This window comes from Pezoporus occidentalis, unplaced genomic scaffold (genome assembly GCF_034315485.1).
Source record: "Pezoporus occidentalis ecotype Australia unplaced genomic scaffold, CSIRO_AGI_Poc_V1 ctg3, whole genome shotgun sequence".
Taxonomy (NCBI): domain Eukaryota; kingdom Metazoa; phylum Chordata; class Aves; order Psittaciformes; family Psittacidae; genus Pezoporus; species Pezoporus occidentalis.
The window spans coordinates 151,816-167,500 of NW_026914940.1; the positions used below are offsets into that span (position 1 = coordinate 151,816).

The 15,685-nt window shown below is 49.8% G+C and overlaps 1 protein-coding gene and 1 long non-coding RNA gene across 3 annotated transcripts in view; both read left to right on the forward strand.

Annotated features, from left to right (window-relative positions):
* ZC3H3 (zinc finger CCCH-type containing 3) overlaps positions 1-15,685 on the forward strand; it is a 155,872-nt gene that overhangs the window by 55,267 nt on the left and 84,920 nt on the right. For both annotated transcript variants that reach the window (XM_062626938.1, XM_062626939.1), the window contains exon 4: positions 10,073-10,223. In XM_062626938.1, coding sequence (XP_062482922.1) covers positions 10,073-10,223 — 151 coding nt within the window. The remainder of the gene's footprint in view (positions 1-10,072; positions 10,224-15,685) is intronic.
* On the forward strand, positions 2,750-7,565 carry LOC134167855 (uncharacterized). Its single transcript, XR_009966303.1, has 2 exons — positions 2,750-2,964; positions 6,409-7,565. It is a non-coding gene; the product is annotated as an uncharacterized LOC134167855 (long non-coding RNA).

Genomic DNA, 15,685 nt, shown 5'->3' on the forward strand with positions numbered 1-15,685 from the left:
TTGTTATAATAATAAGGGTTGTGTTGGAACAAGGGCTCTGGAGACCCGTTCGGGCTCTTCACCGTGGGCCATGGCTGGGAAGAGTGCGTTTAGCACGTTAAGCGTGACCACCTCTCCCTGATCCCAGTGGAGAGGTGGGTAATGTGGTGGCTCCTCATCCTCATCCGGTTCCGTTTCCCCTGTGGTGTTTGGATGGGGCCACTGTGGGGCTTCTCAGCAGCAGGGTCATAGAACCATAGAATGGTTTGGGTTGGAAAGGACCTTAAGATTATCCTGTTTCAACCGCTACCATGGGCAGGGACATCTCACACTTACACCATGTTGCCCAAGGCTCTGTTCAGCCTGGCCTTGAATCTTCAACTAGGTTGATCAGAACCACATCCAGCCTGGCCTTGAATGTGGCCGGTGATGGGGCAGCCACCACCTCTCTGGGCAACTGGTGCCAGTGTTTTACCAACCTCACTGTAAAGAATTTCTTCCTTATATCTAATCTGAATTTCCCCTCTTTTAGTTTAAAACCAAGCCTTATCCTATCTCAACAGGCCCTGCTAAAAAGTTTCTCCCCATCTTTTTTATAGGCCCCTTTAATTATTGAAAGGCCACAAGAAACTCTCCCTGGAGTCTTCTCCAGCCTGAACAGCCCCAGTGTTCTCAGCCTGTCTACATACAGGAGGTGCTCCAGCCCCTGCTCATCCTTGTGGCCTCCTCTGGACTTGCTCCAACAGCTCCATGTCCTGCTGATGTTGAGGACACCAGAACTGCACACAGTGCTGCAAGTGAGGTCTCATGAGAGGCAGAGTAGAGGGGCAGGATCACCTCCTTTGACCTGCTGGTCACATCCATCTATCGCAGAATCCATCCATCTCTGCCTTTCCCTATGCTTTGTGATTGGAGAGAATAATTCCAGATGTTTTCCAGCATTTCTATGTAGAGCAATTGCTGTAGAGTAACTGAGTGTTTGGACTTGGGACCATAAAGACAGCCACTATGGGGATATATGTTCTTCTCACTTGCTGGTGTGTGTGGCAATGATCCTCATGGAGCCGCCCTTATCTTTATGATGGAGGAATGGAGATGCTGCAGCACATGGCTGTATTCCCAGTCCTTCCCCACTGGAGTTCAGTTGGAAAAGTTAATCCTTACTATAAGGGATGCAAACCCCTGTGAATAACCAGATGGTTTCCTGCTAGCTGGAGGAAGGGGAGCACGGGCTGTGATGTACAACATGCTGACAACCGGTGTGTAATGGGCTACCAATCACGAGTAAAGATCTCCGTGTGTTAAATCAGTGTTAGTCTCTCCAGGTCCAGGAGATGCACATCATGCATCTTCAGCAGTAGGTGCAAGATTTAAATGCCTTTTAGTGGGATAAAAAATAAACACATAAAAGCTCCCCAGTGCTGTGGTCCAGGGGAGTTTTACTCACAGAGACACAAGCAGAAAGTCTTCTGCTGGCTGGGTTTTTGTGCTGTGCTGGTTTGGCTGCTGTAGGGCTTACGGTGGCTTCCAAAAGCATCACTGAGGACTCTGTCCAGGCTGCTCTGCTTGTGAGTTGGTATCAAATACCTTTCCTAAATGGAGGGGCTGGCCCTGTGCATCTTAAGTTTGGTGCTCCAACAGAAACCCAAAGCAACCAGATCCAGCAAGTGGTGAATGACCCATCCCTGGCAGTGTTCAAGGCTAGGTTGGAGGGGGCTTGGAGCACCCTGCTCTAGTGGAAGGTGTCCCTGCCCTTGGCAGGGGTTGGAGCTGGATGAGCTTTAAGCTCCCTTCCAACACAAACCATTCCATGATTCTTTATATGCAGCGTCTCAGCTATGGATGGAAGTGCAGCCTGTGTCTGGGGTGTGAAGGGGCAGACACTTGCTGTGCTGCTCACAAGTGCTTGTAGGATTAAAGTGTGCATTTTTCCTCATTCCCTGTAAAAACTCCTACTTGTTGAACAACCAGAAGTGTTGTACATGGTCAGTAGACAAACTGGTAATGGTGCTTCCCATAGGAAGATACCTGTATTATGCTGTTTTGGTAGACAGGTTATAGAGGGGATGGATGGATGGGTGGATGGATGGATGGAGCAGATGGATGGGTTGATCAGAGAGGGAGCTGAGCTATGTGAAAGTGCATGCAGATGTACACTATGAAGCATGAGTCCCAGGTAACAGGTATTGAGATTCTGCTCCCTAATTTCAAGAAGGAATCACCAACCTTGAATGATGCTGCGTGGTTTCCTTCTTTCAAACTTCTTCAGCCGCAGAGGGCTGAAAGGTGACTGCAGGAATTCCACTTTCAGGATGCTGGTCCTGGGTATCTTTTCCAGCAGCATTTTCCCAGGGATTTTCTTGGAGGAGCTCCCTGACTTTCACACCTGCTTCTTTCCTTTCTGCTACCTCCCCTTCTCCCCTGTCACACTTGCTGACAGTGTTTCCACTCTGCACTGTCCCCAGCTTCTCCAGGTGCTCTCCTCCACGCTCTCTCTCCTTCTCAACAGCCAAGGGATTGCCTGGTTCCCCCATGCCATCTCCACGCTTGGCGGGGCTTTCCTAAACCTTTGGATTGATTCTAAACAGGGAGTGAGAGATGCTGCTTCTTTCTTTGCTGGTGTTCTCAGCTTCCTTCCTGTCTAAGAGCCTTTAAAGTAATCCTGGTATAAATACAACCTGCATTCTGCTTCAGGGCATCTAAAGCATCCAGAACCGGCTTCAGTGTGTGCTTGAGCCCAGACCCCCCCCGCGCGTGTGTGCTGGGCTGCACCCCTAGAATGTGAGCAGCAGCTCAGGGAGGGGATCCTGCCCCTCTGCTGCATGAAGGGGAGACCTGAGAGCAGCTCCAGTGCCTAAAGGGGCTGCAGGAAACCTGGAGAGGGGCTTGGGACAAGGGATGGAGGGACAGACCGAGGGGAATGACTTTAACCTGCCAGAGGGGAGACTGAGATGAGCTCTTAGGCAGAAGCTCTTCCCTGGGAGGGTGCTGAGGCGCTGGCACAGGGTGCCCAGAGAAACTGTGGCTGCCCCATCCCTGGCAGTGTTCAAGGGCAGGTTGGACACAGGGGCTTGGAGCACCCTGCTCTAGTGGAAGGTGTCCCTGCCTGTGGCAGGGTTTGGAACTGGATGAGCTTTGAGGTCCCTTCCAATCCCTGATCCTATGAAAACAGGTATTTCCTTACATTCTTCAGCATGGTGCCTGATGGCTTCCCTTAACTTCATCTTTGCCTGCAGTCCCTTCAGCATAAAGGAATCAGGAAAGCAGATTTGGAGTTAATTCCCCAAATGTTCCCAGTGGAAGCTGCTGCCGTGCTGAGCAACCATTGCAATGGGTTCAGAGCCCCTTCAGACATTCCAGCTGCAAAACTTGTGCTACCCTTGTCCTCTGTGACTCTTACAGCCTGAAACAGCAGTCTTGCTTGGGGTTACAGGTAGAGCACTTCTGATCAATTGGATTTATGTCCTATTAAACAGCAGTTGATGCTCATAAGCCATCATTTCCATTCTGGCATAAATAGCCATTGCTCTTGAAAGAGCTGGGAACTGAATGAGTGTGAAAATTCAATTCCCCTCTTCAAGCCAAGGATGGGCCTTTTGGAAGCGGATTCCAGTCGCAATATAATTAACCTCTTGCTGTGCCATTCTGTGGGAACATATTGAACATGCTCCGAGATAATCATCCCCTAACACTGGTGCCTGCTTTCACACTCGATTCCTAACAGTATTACAGTAATTCCTAAAGCCTTTTGTTAACTCTGGGGACTTGCCCAAGTTGGTAGGCAGAATAAAAGGTATCGTGTGGCTCAGGGTTGGTGTCTTGCAGGTGCCTGTGGTGTGATGGGGACACCAAAATGATTTGCTTTGGGGTGTAGGTGCAGGAAAGAAACTTTATCCTGGTTCATTCACAGATATATCCCCATTGCAAGGTCATTTGATGTCAGGTTGGGTATAAGGCAGAAGTTTTTCCCTGTGAGGGTGCTGAGGCGCTGGCACAGGGTGCCCAGAGAAGCTGTGGCTGCCCCATCCCTGGCAGTGTTCAAGGCCAGATTGGACGGGGGTTGGAGCAACTTGCTCTAGTGGAAGGTGTCCCTGCCCACGGCAGGGGTTGGAACTGGGTGATGTTAAGGTCCTTTCCAACCCAAACCATTCTGTGATCTGTTAATGTAACTCTTGAAAGGTCCATGCATGAGTTGGTGTCGTGGTTTAAGCCTAGCTGCCATGCAGCCGCTCGCTCACTCCCCGCCTTCCTCCCCTCCCGCTCCCGGAGGGATGGGGAGGAGAATTGAAAAGAATGTGACTGCCATGGGTTGAGATAAGAGCAGTCCAGTAACTAAGGTATAACACAAACCACTGCTGATATCACCAATAATAATAATGATAAGGGAAATAACAAGGGAAGAGAACACAACCGCTCAGCACCCGCCAACTGATACCCAGCCCGACCAAGCACTGATCTCGCCCTTCCATGTAACTGCCCCCAGTTCTACATCCTGGGCATGACATGCTGTGGTATGGATTACCTCTTTGGCTAGTTTGGGTCAGGTGTCCTGTCTCTGCTTCCTCTTGGCTTCCCCTCCGCCCTGCCAGAGCATGAGACTCACAATGTCCTTGATCAGAGTAAACATCACTGGGCAGCAACTAAAACCATCGGTGTTATCAGCGCTGTTCCCAGGCTGAAAGTCAAAACCACAGCACTGCACCAGCTACTGAGAAGGAGAAAAATGAGTGCTACTGCTGAACCCAGGACAGTTGGGTAGGTCCAAAACTTCTTTGTTCTGGGAGATGAGGGAGACATAATGGTGGGTTTTGCTGGATCTTTATTTCCAGGCCGGGAGCACATCCTTTAGCGAGAGTGTTTCTAGGGTACATCTTCATGTTAGAAAGTGTTTGGCTTTAGAATACCCTTGAGCAGAGATTTTCAGTCCTTTTTGGAGCTGCTTTGGTTTTGAGTGCACGTCTGCTAGCATCAGAGCCTGTATCAGGAGTTCAGGCATGTTGGTAGCATCCTTTGCACATGTATTCCTTATTATTTTATTATTCTTCCTAATATCTGTCTTTGAAACAGCAACTCTGATTTATCAGAGGGTTTTCGCCTCTGATTTGCTTTTGTTCTTCGTCGACTCACTGTGAGTGGGTCAGAAGGGTCTCATAGGGTGACCCCTTTGCATTGCTCTGCATCCCAAAGGTCTCCTCTGGAGCTGGGGACAATACTGGCATCCTATCAGAGATACAGCTTCTGCTCCACAATTTGCATTCATTCCTGCTCCTGTCTCGCTTCCAAGTGCTGGAAGATCAATGTACCTGTCACTCACAGCTTCCCAGGCTCGCCTTGGAGTGGGATTGAACAGCAGCAGTGCCAGCAGCTTGTGATGGAGCTGCCGGTGTCTGGTGTGCGCCAGCAGAGACTCACACATGGGAGGTCTGTTGATGGAGGGTGGGAGACGTGATAGGACCCAGGTCATGTCATGGCCCACAGCACTGGTTACTGTAGGTCTTTTCCCATTCCTGCCTCATTTGTGTGTCCGTTTGGGAAGTTTTTCCTATCCCATATCCTTTTCTAAAAGCAGTAATAACCTCTTGTTACTGTGTTCAGTTTTGGTCCCTGCTATGCAAAGATGATGTGGACAAGCTGGAGAGAATCCAGAGAAGGGCCACAAAGGTGATCCAAGGACTGGGAAACTGAGGAAAGGCTGAGAGAGCTGGGCTTGTTCCCCCTCGAGAAAAGAAGGCTCGGGGAGACCTTACCCCCATGTCCAGTAGTTAAAGCGTGGCTACAAAGATGATGAAGACTCCTTTTTACAAGGAGGTGCATGGAATAGGCAAGGGCTGACGGGCACAAGTTATTGCTGGGGAGATTCCAGTTGGACACAGGAGGAAAATGTTTCCCAGTGAGAACAATCAGCCACTGGAATCATCTCCCCATGAAGTGGTGGATTCCCCAGTGCAGGACACCTGTAAGATCCAGCTGGACAAGGTGCTGGGCCATCTAGCCTAGGTCATGCTGTGCTAGAAAGGTTGGACCAGATGATCCTTGAGGTCCCTTCAAACCTGATAGTCCCTGATTCTGTGGTTCTTGGCTTTGAGTATGTGCACTCTGAAATCCATCTTCCTTATTTAGCTTCCTTCTCCCAGCAGGAGGTGACAGGATTTACTCCACCACCACTGCACTTTCCCTCATCCACCCCAAGCAGCAGCATCTTCCTCTCGCCTCATGGACTTGAACACGTACCTGTTAGTGCTCGGGTGGCTGAGGATGCTGAGAGCTGCTGTAACAGCACAGTCACACAGGCTCAGGGTACAACGTTCCCCACTGCCTGTGTGCCAGGACTGGGACTGTTGGACCTGGTTTAGTTGAGGAACAGGCAAAATTAGTTAATATCCACCTCCCCTCTGCTCATTTTTTTGGCAGAACTGTAGGATTACGAAGGTGCTGAGGTGCTGGCACAGGGTGCCCAGAGAAGCTGTGGCTGCCCCATCCCTGGCAGGGTTCAAGGCCAGGTTGGACACGGGCTTGGAGCACCCTGCTCTAGTATGAGGTGTCCCTGCCCATGGCAGGGGTTGGAACTGGATGGGCTTTAAGGTCCCTTCCAACCCAAACCGTTCCATGATCCTATGATTCTATGATTCTGACTTAATGAGAATTTATAGGGATGAAGGATGTGGATTAAGTAGCAGCAGATTAGTGCTCCCTCCCTCCATTTTTGGGGGGTAAATGCATGTTTTTACAAAAGGTTTTACTTTATTATGTTGAAACCTCCTTGCAAGTGCTCTTCATTCTCCAGTTTCTATTGGGGTTGGAGAAAAGCTCTCCCTTTTCGATGTTAAAACCTCATTCATTTTGGGGAGACAGAACAGAAATCATAGAATCCTAGACTGGTTTGGGTTAGAAGGGACCTTAAGATCATCTAGTTTCAGCCCCCTGCCATGGGCAGGATATGTCCCATGGTATTCAAGGCTGGGTTGGATGGGGCTTGGAGCAACCTCCTCTAGTGAAAGGTGTCCCTGCCCGTGGCAGGGGGTTGGAACTGGATGAGCTTCAAGGTCCTTTCCAACCCAGACCATTCTGTGACTCCATGATACGGATCCACATTGCATTCAACCCCTTTCCTAAGGGATGCATTCACTGGTGGACTCCCATCTGCTCGCAGCACCATGACAAGAGCTTTTGGCAGCAAATTACCCACTTCCAGCTCAGGATTAGAGTTTACCCCGTGATTTTTACCGCGATCCCATGGGATGCGCAGCTCGGAACAAAGCACCGACCTCAGCAGCGCGCGTCCCATTGCGCCGGGAGCCTGGGCTGATAAATGCTGCTCATATCCCATTCCAAGATGATGCAAGCAGGGCGGGTGGGTGGGTTTTTTTTTTGGTTGTAGTTTGTCTTCCATTGCGGTAGTAAAGTTTTTAATTAGGAAAGCTAATGAGATCGATTAGTCATTAGACCTGACCTCTGGAGCTGTGCGAGGAGCCCGCGTGTGTGCGCCGGGCTGATAACGGGGGACGCTGGGGTATTGTTTGTAATAAAAGCCAAAAGTGTTTGATTTGAGTGAAATGTGCCACGGGGAATACATCATGTGGAGGAGAGGGGAAAAAAAAACCCACCCAAATTACAACCCTGGGAGGCTGTAATGAAGGGAATTAAACCAACATCCTGTCTAAATAACATGATTATCTACACAAAACCCCTCAGCTAGCAAGTAATAATAGCAACCGGAGCTCTTCGGAGAGGCTCTTTGAGGAGGTGGTTAATGCTGGAGCTGTGCATGCAGGCACTTTCAGAAGAGCAGCTTCGGCATGAATACACCATCCAATTACCTCCAGGGAATAGAGTTTACCAGGTGCCAGCCCGTTTGGGCAGGGAAGGGGGGTGAGGATGCCTCTAAAGCTCAACAATCTGGGACCTCTATTGCTTGCGCGAGCGGGGAGACGGTGTCAAACAGGAGTTTGATGAGGTTCTGGGATGATGAGTGGCAACTAAAGCTGGTGTAAGGGCAGCAAAATGATGTTCATAATGGATTCAGTGAATTCCCAGCTTAATAATTCTGGCAGGTGGAGGGAAAGGGTCAACTTGTGCTGGTGCTGTATGGGGAGGAGGGGGGTTTGTGGCTCTCATCCCATCCTTGTGTGGAAGAGCTGCTTTGGGTACGTGCTTGATGCTGTATCCATGAGAGGCTGGATGCATCCATGCCTCCTGGGTTAAAAAGGTCTCAGTCTCAAAGTAGGTGGGATTTCATCCTGTGTGTGCAGCATTGGGCCATGCAGGGGTTGGCATGTCTGTCCTTCTGTTGTTCCCATCTTGCAGTCCTAAATGCAGTTCTCTGAAGCAAAATGCTCCAACTTTGCCAGTGCTTGAGAGTAATTGGAATGGGAATTAGAGCTTAAACCTTGCAAAGGGCTTTAGAAACCAACCCAGTGGTGAAGTTGCTGGCCTGAAGAATTTAGGCTGATATAAAAAGTCCCAGGACAGGGAAGCAGTGATGAAAACCCGTTTGCTTTCTGTCTTCTTTCCTCTCTCTTCTTTCCTCACCTCTAAAGCGATGGGTATCTGAGTCATAGAATGGTTTGGGTTGGAACGGACCTTAAAGCTCATCCAGTTCCAGCCCCTGCCACGGGCAGGGACACCTTCCACTAGAGCAGCTTGCTCCAAGCCCCTGTGTCCAGCCTGGCCTTGAACACTGCCAGGGATGGGGCAGCCACAGCTTCCCTGGGCACCCTGTGCCAGCGCCTCAGCACCCTCACAGGGAAGAGCTTCTTCCTTATGTCCATCCTGAACTTCCCCTGTTTCAGTCTGAACCCATCACCCCTTGTCCTATCACTCCCGTCCCTGATGAAGAGTCCCTCTCCAGCATCCTTGTAGCCCCCTTCAGACACTGGAAGCTGCTCTGACGTCTCCACACAGCTTCTCTTCTCCAGGCTCAACAGCCCCAATGTTCTCAGCCTGTCTCCATACAGGAGGTGCTCCAGCCCCTGAGCATCCTCGTGGCCTCCTCTGCACTTGCTCCAACAGCTCCATGTCCTTCTGATGTTGAGGACCCCAGAACTGCACACAGTGCTGCAAGTGGGGTCTCACCAGAGTCGAGCAGAGGGGCAGGATCACCTCCTTTAACCTGCTGGTCACGCTGCTTTTGATGTTCCTGTTTTTCTACTTCCAGCATATATCCAGATTACCCCTTTAGCTGGAACGCAGCCTGATTCTCCTTTCTTTCACCAAGGCAAACATGGGGACGGGTCCAACATTTTCAGGGGAAATAATGATTCTGCTTTTCCTCTCTCAACCTTCTAATTATTAGAGCATCCCCAAGAATAACAGCCGGCCCTTTAAATCAGTGATAAACCCAGAAGCCTTGGTCTCAGCACGGAGTGTCAGCTTTAATTATCTGGGCAGTTACAGTGTATGTTATAAAAGTCAGGCAATTAGATGCATTTCTTAGAGCTGCACAAAAAATTGCTTGCCATCAAGTGGAGGAAAACCAGAGTCAAATATGTAAGTGTTAATGGCATGGAACATTCAGCAGAATAAACCAGTGTGAAACAGGAGGAAAATGGGAGTGATTAAATCATAGAACCATAGACTGGTTTGTGTTGGATGGGACCTTAAAACTCATCCAGTTCTAGCCCCCTGCCACGGGCAGGGACACCTTCCACTAGAGCAGCTTGCTCCAAGCCCCTGTGTCCAACCTGCCCTTGAACACTGCCAGGGGTGACACATTCACATCTTCCTTGGCCACCCTGTTCCAGTGTCTCACCACCCTCACAGTAAAGAACTTCATGCTTATATCCAACCTGAATGTCCCTCTTTAAGCTTGAACCCAATGCATAAACCCAGTTCCAGTGCTGGGGATCAAGGTATTGGTGAATCCATGTTAGAGTTTTGCTTCTGGGTTGGTGAAGCCAACCCACATCCATCAGAGCCTTTCTGTTATCATTAACCATGGTGGTCTCATGTTTGATGCACCCCAGGGGTCTTTTACCCCCTTTTCCCCCCGCTTTTTATGGATCTTAGAGTTTGGTGTAAGACATATGTTGGTGAGTTCCCTTCTATCCCACACACACCTGAATTTCAAACCCTTCTTCCATTTGCTTTCTTGTAGGAGCCAACTTGCACTTCCTCAGGAGCCCCCCCGCCAACAAGGTGATAAAGACCCGCTACAGGATAGTGAAGAAGAACGTGGTGCCTGCAACCTCATCGCCTTTCAGCAGCCCCATTCCCAACTGGAAGATGAGGCGCCCCGTGACATCCAGGTAATTCTTCCATCCCTTGGCTATTGTGTTATTACCAATGTGTGTTCATCACTTAATTTCTCTATTTGTTTAGCTGGGTTTATTCACTCAGGCTGTAAAATCCCGTTAGGAATCATACTAGTCGGTGTTGGTGGCCAACAGTTTTCCTACAGCCTGTGGCTTCCTATTTATTCCCTATGGGAATGAATTGTTTCCATGAAGCAGTTAAATAAGCTCTAAGAATAAACTCAACTTTTAACATCAGACCTCAGCAAAGTTGCTGCTTCTTCTGGAGGCAGACATGGCCAGACCTTCCTTCTGCTTTATAATGTTATGTATGTCGGTGCTACAGAGGAGCTTATTGAAAGCATGTTGGAAGTCCCAAACCTACACCAGGAAGTAGGTGCAGGCACAACTTGCTTCTTCCTGGGTTATCTGGATGGATGGAACATCAGCCTGGCCCTGGAACAAATAACTTGGTGTGCCAGCACCCATCTGATGAAGGATGTCACCAAAGGATGGTGCAGTACCCTAGAGTATGAGCCTAAATCAGCTGTGCTGGCATCTGTGTTTCAGCTATGGGCGAGCTGCAGCCACATTTGCTGGTGGAGATGTTACCAAGGAACATCTCTGATGTCAAGACAAAGCTTGGAAGTTGTGTGTGAAGCAGAAAGATCATTATGGTGATTGATGCTCTAAAACTGATGCTCTAAAACCGCTATTAGAACTGGTGGTTTTGGTTATAATGCAGATTTTGGCTAGCCTTAGGGTGAGAATGACTTCTCCTCCTCCTGAGATGCTTCTTTGCCACTGTCACAGGCAATATTTTGGGCAAACAGAGCCTGGCCTGGATATGGATTTCTTGTTACTCATCCCAGTGCAGCAAACCCAAGGAGCTGGGGAATGCTGTGGGTTTTCCCCTGTTGTTGGCTGCCAGGGATGGGGCAGTCACAGCTCCTCTGGGTGCACTGTGTCACACTGTGACATGGCATTGCCCAAAACTATTACCCATTGATATATGAGCCTGACCAGCGAAACTCTTTCAGGCATCAGTGGTAAGGGATGGAGAGAGGCTCCTCATTGCCACCTCAAGTTTGATCTGCTGCAGATGCATGTGCTGTAATAGATGCCTACCTTGGTTATCCAGAGAGGTGGTAGATGCCTCATCCTTGGAAACATTCAAGGCCAGGCTGGACAGGGCTTGGAGCAAGGTGCTCTAGTGGAAGGTGTCCCTGCCTGTGGCAGGGGGTTGGAACTGGGTGAGCTTTGAGGTCCCTTCCAACCCAAACCAGTCTTTACTTCTATGAAGTTCAGCCTTAATTAGTAGAAAGCAACTCATGTTCCAACTGTTTGGCTCAGGTTTGTAGCTTGTTACTCCAGATCTGGATAGGTGATGGATGGAGGATCTGCAGTGACAGCTGAGGAGGGCAGGAGCTTCAGTCAGGGTTGGAGCAGGAGTCTCAAGCTGCTGGGTCATGGCTCTTGCTCAGCTGAGTAGTGATTCTGCAGAGAAACAACCTGTTCATGCCACCAGGATTGGCTGCAAGCTCTCACTTGTAGAGTCACTTTATCCATATTAATCTCTGACTTCACTGCATGATGTAGTTTGGGTCTTCCAGCTGCTTCAGACAAATCTTGATCAAATGCCATCAGCAATTAAAACAATTATGTTTTAAAGAAGCAATAAATCACTTACTCCGTCTCCTATTACCTTTGTGGTGTGTGATCCATCATCTGCTCTGGCTGGAGGAAGCACATGGCAAATGCTTCTCCTGTAGGGTTTTCTCCATCATTCATAGCATCCTGTTGGACCTGTAACAAGCAAGGAGCCAGAAGCTGCTTTCTTGCTGCTTTGCTTTGTTTTGGCCTAATCAATGGGGGGCTTTGGTGGTGGTGGGACACACTGTGTGTTGCTGCAGCACTGGATTAGACACCTCCTCATTCATCATTGGGTGTTCATCATACTGAATGGTCAGCTATTGGTTCTAACATCCTTTTCACCTTAAGCCAGATGCTCAAAGGCTGGTGGTGCTGCAGCCAAGTGCTGCTCCCAGTGTGGTTTCTAACTGTTGCTAAGGGGAAGTTCCTGCTATGAAATCCAGGTTTGGGGAAGTCCAAAGGTGATGTGCAAGGATTTTACATAGGCACTGATTTTTTCAGATTGAATACACTGCCACAAGAAACATTAGGCAGGAGCTGTGTCTGTCTCATGCAGTGTTCAAGGCCAGGTTAGACAGAGCCTTGGGTGACATGGTCTAGCATGAGGTGTCCCTGCCCATGGCAGGGGGTTGGAACTGGATGACCTTAAGGTCCTTTCCAACCCAAACCATTCCATGTTTCTGTGACATGAGTGACAGGGGGAGTTGCTGCAGGTCCTGAGGTACCTGGTGCTGATCCCTTGGGTGATGAGTCGTGTCCTCCCCTTCCTGCTGCCTTGCATGAAACTTGCCCCAGCTGCTGACTTGACTCCAAGGCGAGAGATGGGAGTATATTTGAAATTAATTTTAGCACACTTTTGGTAATATTTTTGTTTTAAATAGATTTATAAGCAACTCGGGGGCCATTGCTCCGAATTTATGAAGATCATTTTCCCTCTCTTGATAAGGTGAAATTTACACCTGCTATTTCCATATTAATTCCCATTGCTAAGTGGATCTAATTCTCTTCCGTTCTTCTATCTGGCGAGTGTGGCCTTTCCTAATGCAATTTCCCCCTCAGTAAATCACTGTGATCGGGAGTCATGATCGAGTTAAATTAACTTCAATTAATTTACTTAATAAGAGCTCCGGATCATTGTGAATGAGGTGAAGATTTATGGATTCTCCTTTTCACTCCTCCCCCTTCATCTCCCTCTGCTTCGCAGGAGCGCGGCTCAAGAGGGCTCTCATTTGCTTGCCTTAAATCCCATTTGCTCCTATTGACATTGGGGGGGGGGCAGTGTCCTCTCCTCACACAGCCTCTTGCCACCAGGAGAGGGCTGAGTGAGTTGCCAGGGAGGAATTGTGATGGATCAAGCTGCATGTTAAGTGATGGTGGTGATGTTGCTCCTGCTTCCTGCCTCTTTCCGTGTGTCGCGGTTCTGGTGTCCTCAACATAAGGACATGGAGCTGTTGGAGCAAGTCCAGAGGAGGCCACGAGGATGCTCAGGGGCTGGAGCACCTCCTGTATGGAGACAGGCTGAGAACATTGGGGCTGTTCAGCCTGGAGGAGAGAAGCTGTGTGGAGACCTCAGAGCAGCTTCCAGTGTGTGAAGGGGGCTACATGGCTGCTGGAGAGGGACTCTTCATCAGGGACTGGAGTGATAGGACAAGGGGTGATGGGTTCAGACTGAAACAGGGGAAGTTCAGGTTAGATATAATGAAGAAGCTGTTCCTTGTGAGGGTGCTGAGGTGTGGTGCCCAGAAAAGCTGTGGCTGCCCCATCCCTGGCAGTGTTGAAGGCCAGGTTGGACACAGGGGCTTGGAGCACCCTGCTCTAGTGGAAGGTGTCCCTGCCCGTGGCAGGGGTTGGAACTGGATGGGCTTCAGGTCCTTTCCAACCCAAACCACTCTGTGATTCTGCGATTCACAGGGTGTCAGCAGATGCAGCCACCAGGATGTTCAGGTTTCACAGACCTTGCCCAGAGGCAGCAGAAGCCTTCTGGAGCTGAGGGTGCTGTAAAGTTGTGAAAACTGCTGGAAAAGTAGATAGGGTGTCTGCCATTGTGACTGGGATCCTCCACCCCAACACACCGTGGCTGATGGAGCAGATAAGGATAAGGGCAGGAGGATGCTCCCAGTCATTGCAGATACTCCCTTGTGCAAAGCTACGTGCTCCACCAAAGGGACAGTCCTGTTGCAGGCGGAACAAAGCAAAAGGAACAACCCCAACAGCCACTGAGCATCCATCCCGAGGCAGCAGTGGGAAGTGTCCATGCTCCCATATGGTGAATGCCATGTCTGGGCTGGGTGGGCTCAGCCAGGAACTGTGCCAAGAGCATTGCCTGGGAGAAGGAGAGTGCACCAATACCTGCAGGAGATCCCAAGTCACCCTCTCGTGGAGAGGCAGAGCCACTTTAAGACCTATTTTTGGGGAGTAGAAAGCCAACACGGAGCTGATGTCGTGTTTATAGACCCCTGATGGGCGACTCAAACACTGACCCACTTTGAAGAGTTTTCTTCTGAACGACTGAGGCATGTGTTTAAAAGTAACCTGTCTGCAGATACCAGCCTGGTGCTCATAGAGATGCTCTGATGTTTCCTTCAGAAAGCATTGCAGCACCTCTTGAGGCACAGTCCTTCCCCTCCAGCACTATTAATAAGTAAAGAAGATAATCTAACATTTGTCAGAGAAATGCCTGCTCAGTAGAACAGACTCATCAGCAGAGGATGCACTTGTGTGCCTTAGGGTTGTTTTCTTCCTTTCTTTCTCTTCCTTGGCCTGGAGCATCTTGAATGGAGTGGAATGGAAACAGGAGTCTCCTGGGCTCTGGACCCTGTCCCCCTGCAAAGCCTTTAGAGTTTGATGTTGAAAGGAGCAGGGGAAGGGCAGGCCCCAGTCATTGTGCCTGCTGTGATTTGGTGGCTACGGGATGGCGATCCCAGGAATTACTGCTATGATGAGAGGGATGTGGGGATGGCAGCAGATGTCCTAAAAGCCTAATTCCCTTAAACAAGACCCGATGACCGTTAGAAAGACAATGCTGAAGCATCCCATGTGAGAAGCACCTCGATAAGCAGCCCCCACCACATGGTGTTTAGTTTTCAGGGTAGTTTGAGAGGAGAATCTACTTGGAATGTGGGAGTGAGTCCAAGGAAGGCCACGGAGCTGCTGCAAGGGCTGGAGCAGCTCTGCTCTGGAGCCAGGCTGAGAGAGCTGGGCTGGGGCAGCCTGGAGAAGAGAAGGCTCCTGAAGGGGAGACCTGAGAGCAGCTCCAGTGCCTAAAGGGGCTGCAAAAGACCTGGAGAGGGGCTTTGAACAAGGGCCTGTAGGGAGAGGCCAAGGGGAATGGCTTTAAGCTGCCAGAGGGGAGACTGAGATGAGCTCTTAGGCAGAAGCTCTTCCCTGTGAGGGTGCTGAGGCGCTGGCACAGGGTGCCCAGAGAAGCTGTGGCTGCCCCATCCCTGGCAGTGTTCAAGGCCAGGTTGGACACAGGGGCTTGGAGCACCCTGCTGTAGTGGAAGGTGTCCCTGCCTGTGGCAGGGGTTGGAGCTGGATGAGCTTTAAGGTCCCTTCAACCCAAACCATTCCATGATGCTATGAAATACGAGCATTTGTAAGAGGCATCTCCCCAGCTGTCATTTTGCAGTTTTCCATTTGAGGGATTCACACCTTTTCTCCAACAGCATCTGGAGCTGGTGGCTGTGGAAACCAGATTAGTCCATGAGCCATTAGTTTGGTCTGGAGAGAACTTTTTGGTTTAATTCCTGATACAGCTGTGAAAATACCAAACCCATCAATGACACACATGGGATGGAGACCAATGGGGCTTTGGCTTAGCAGTG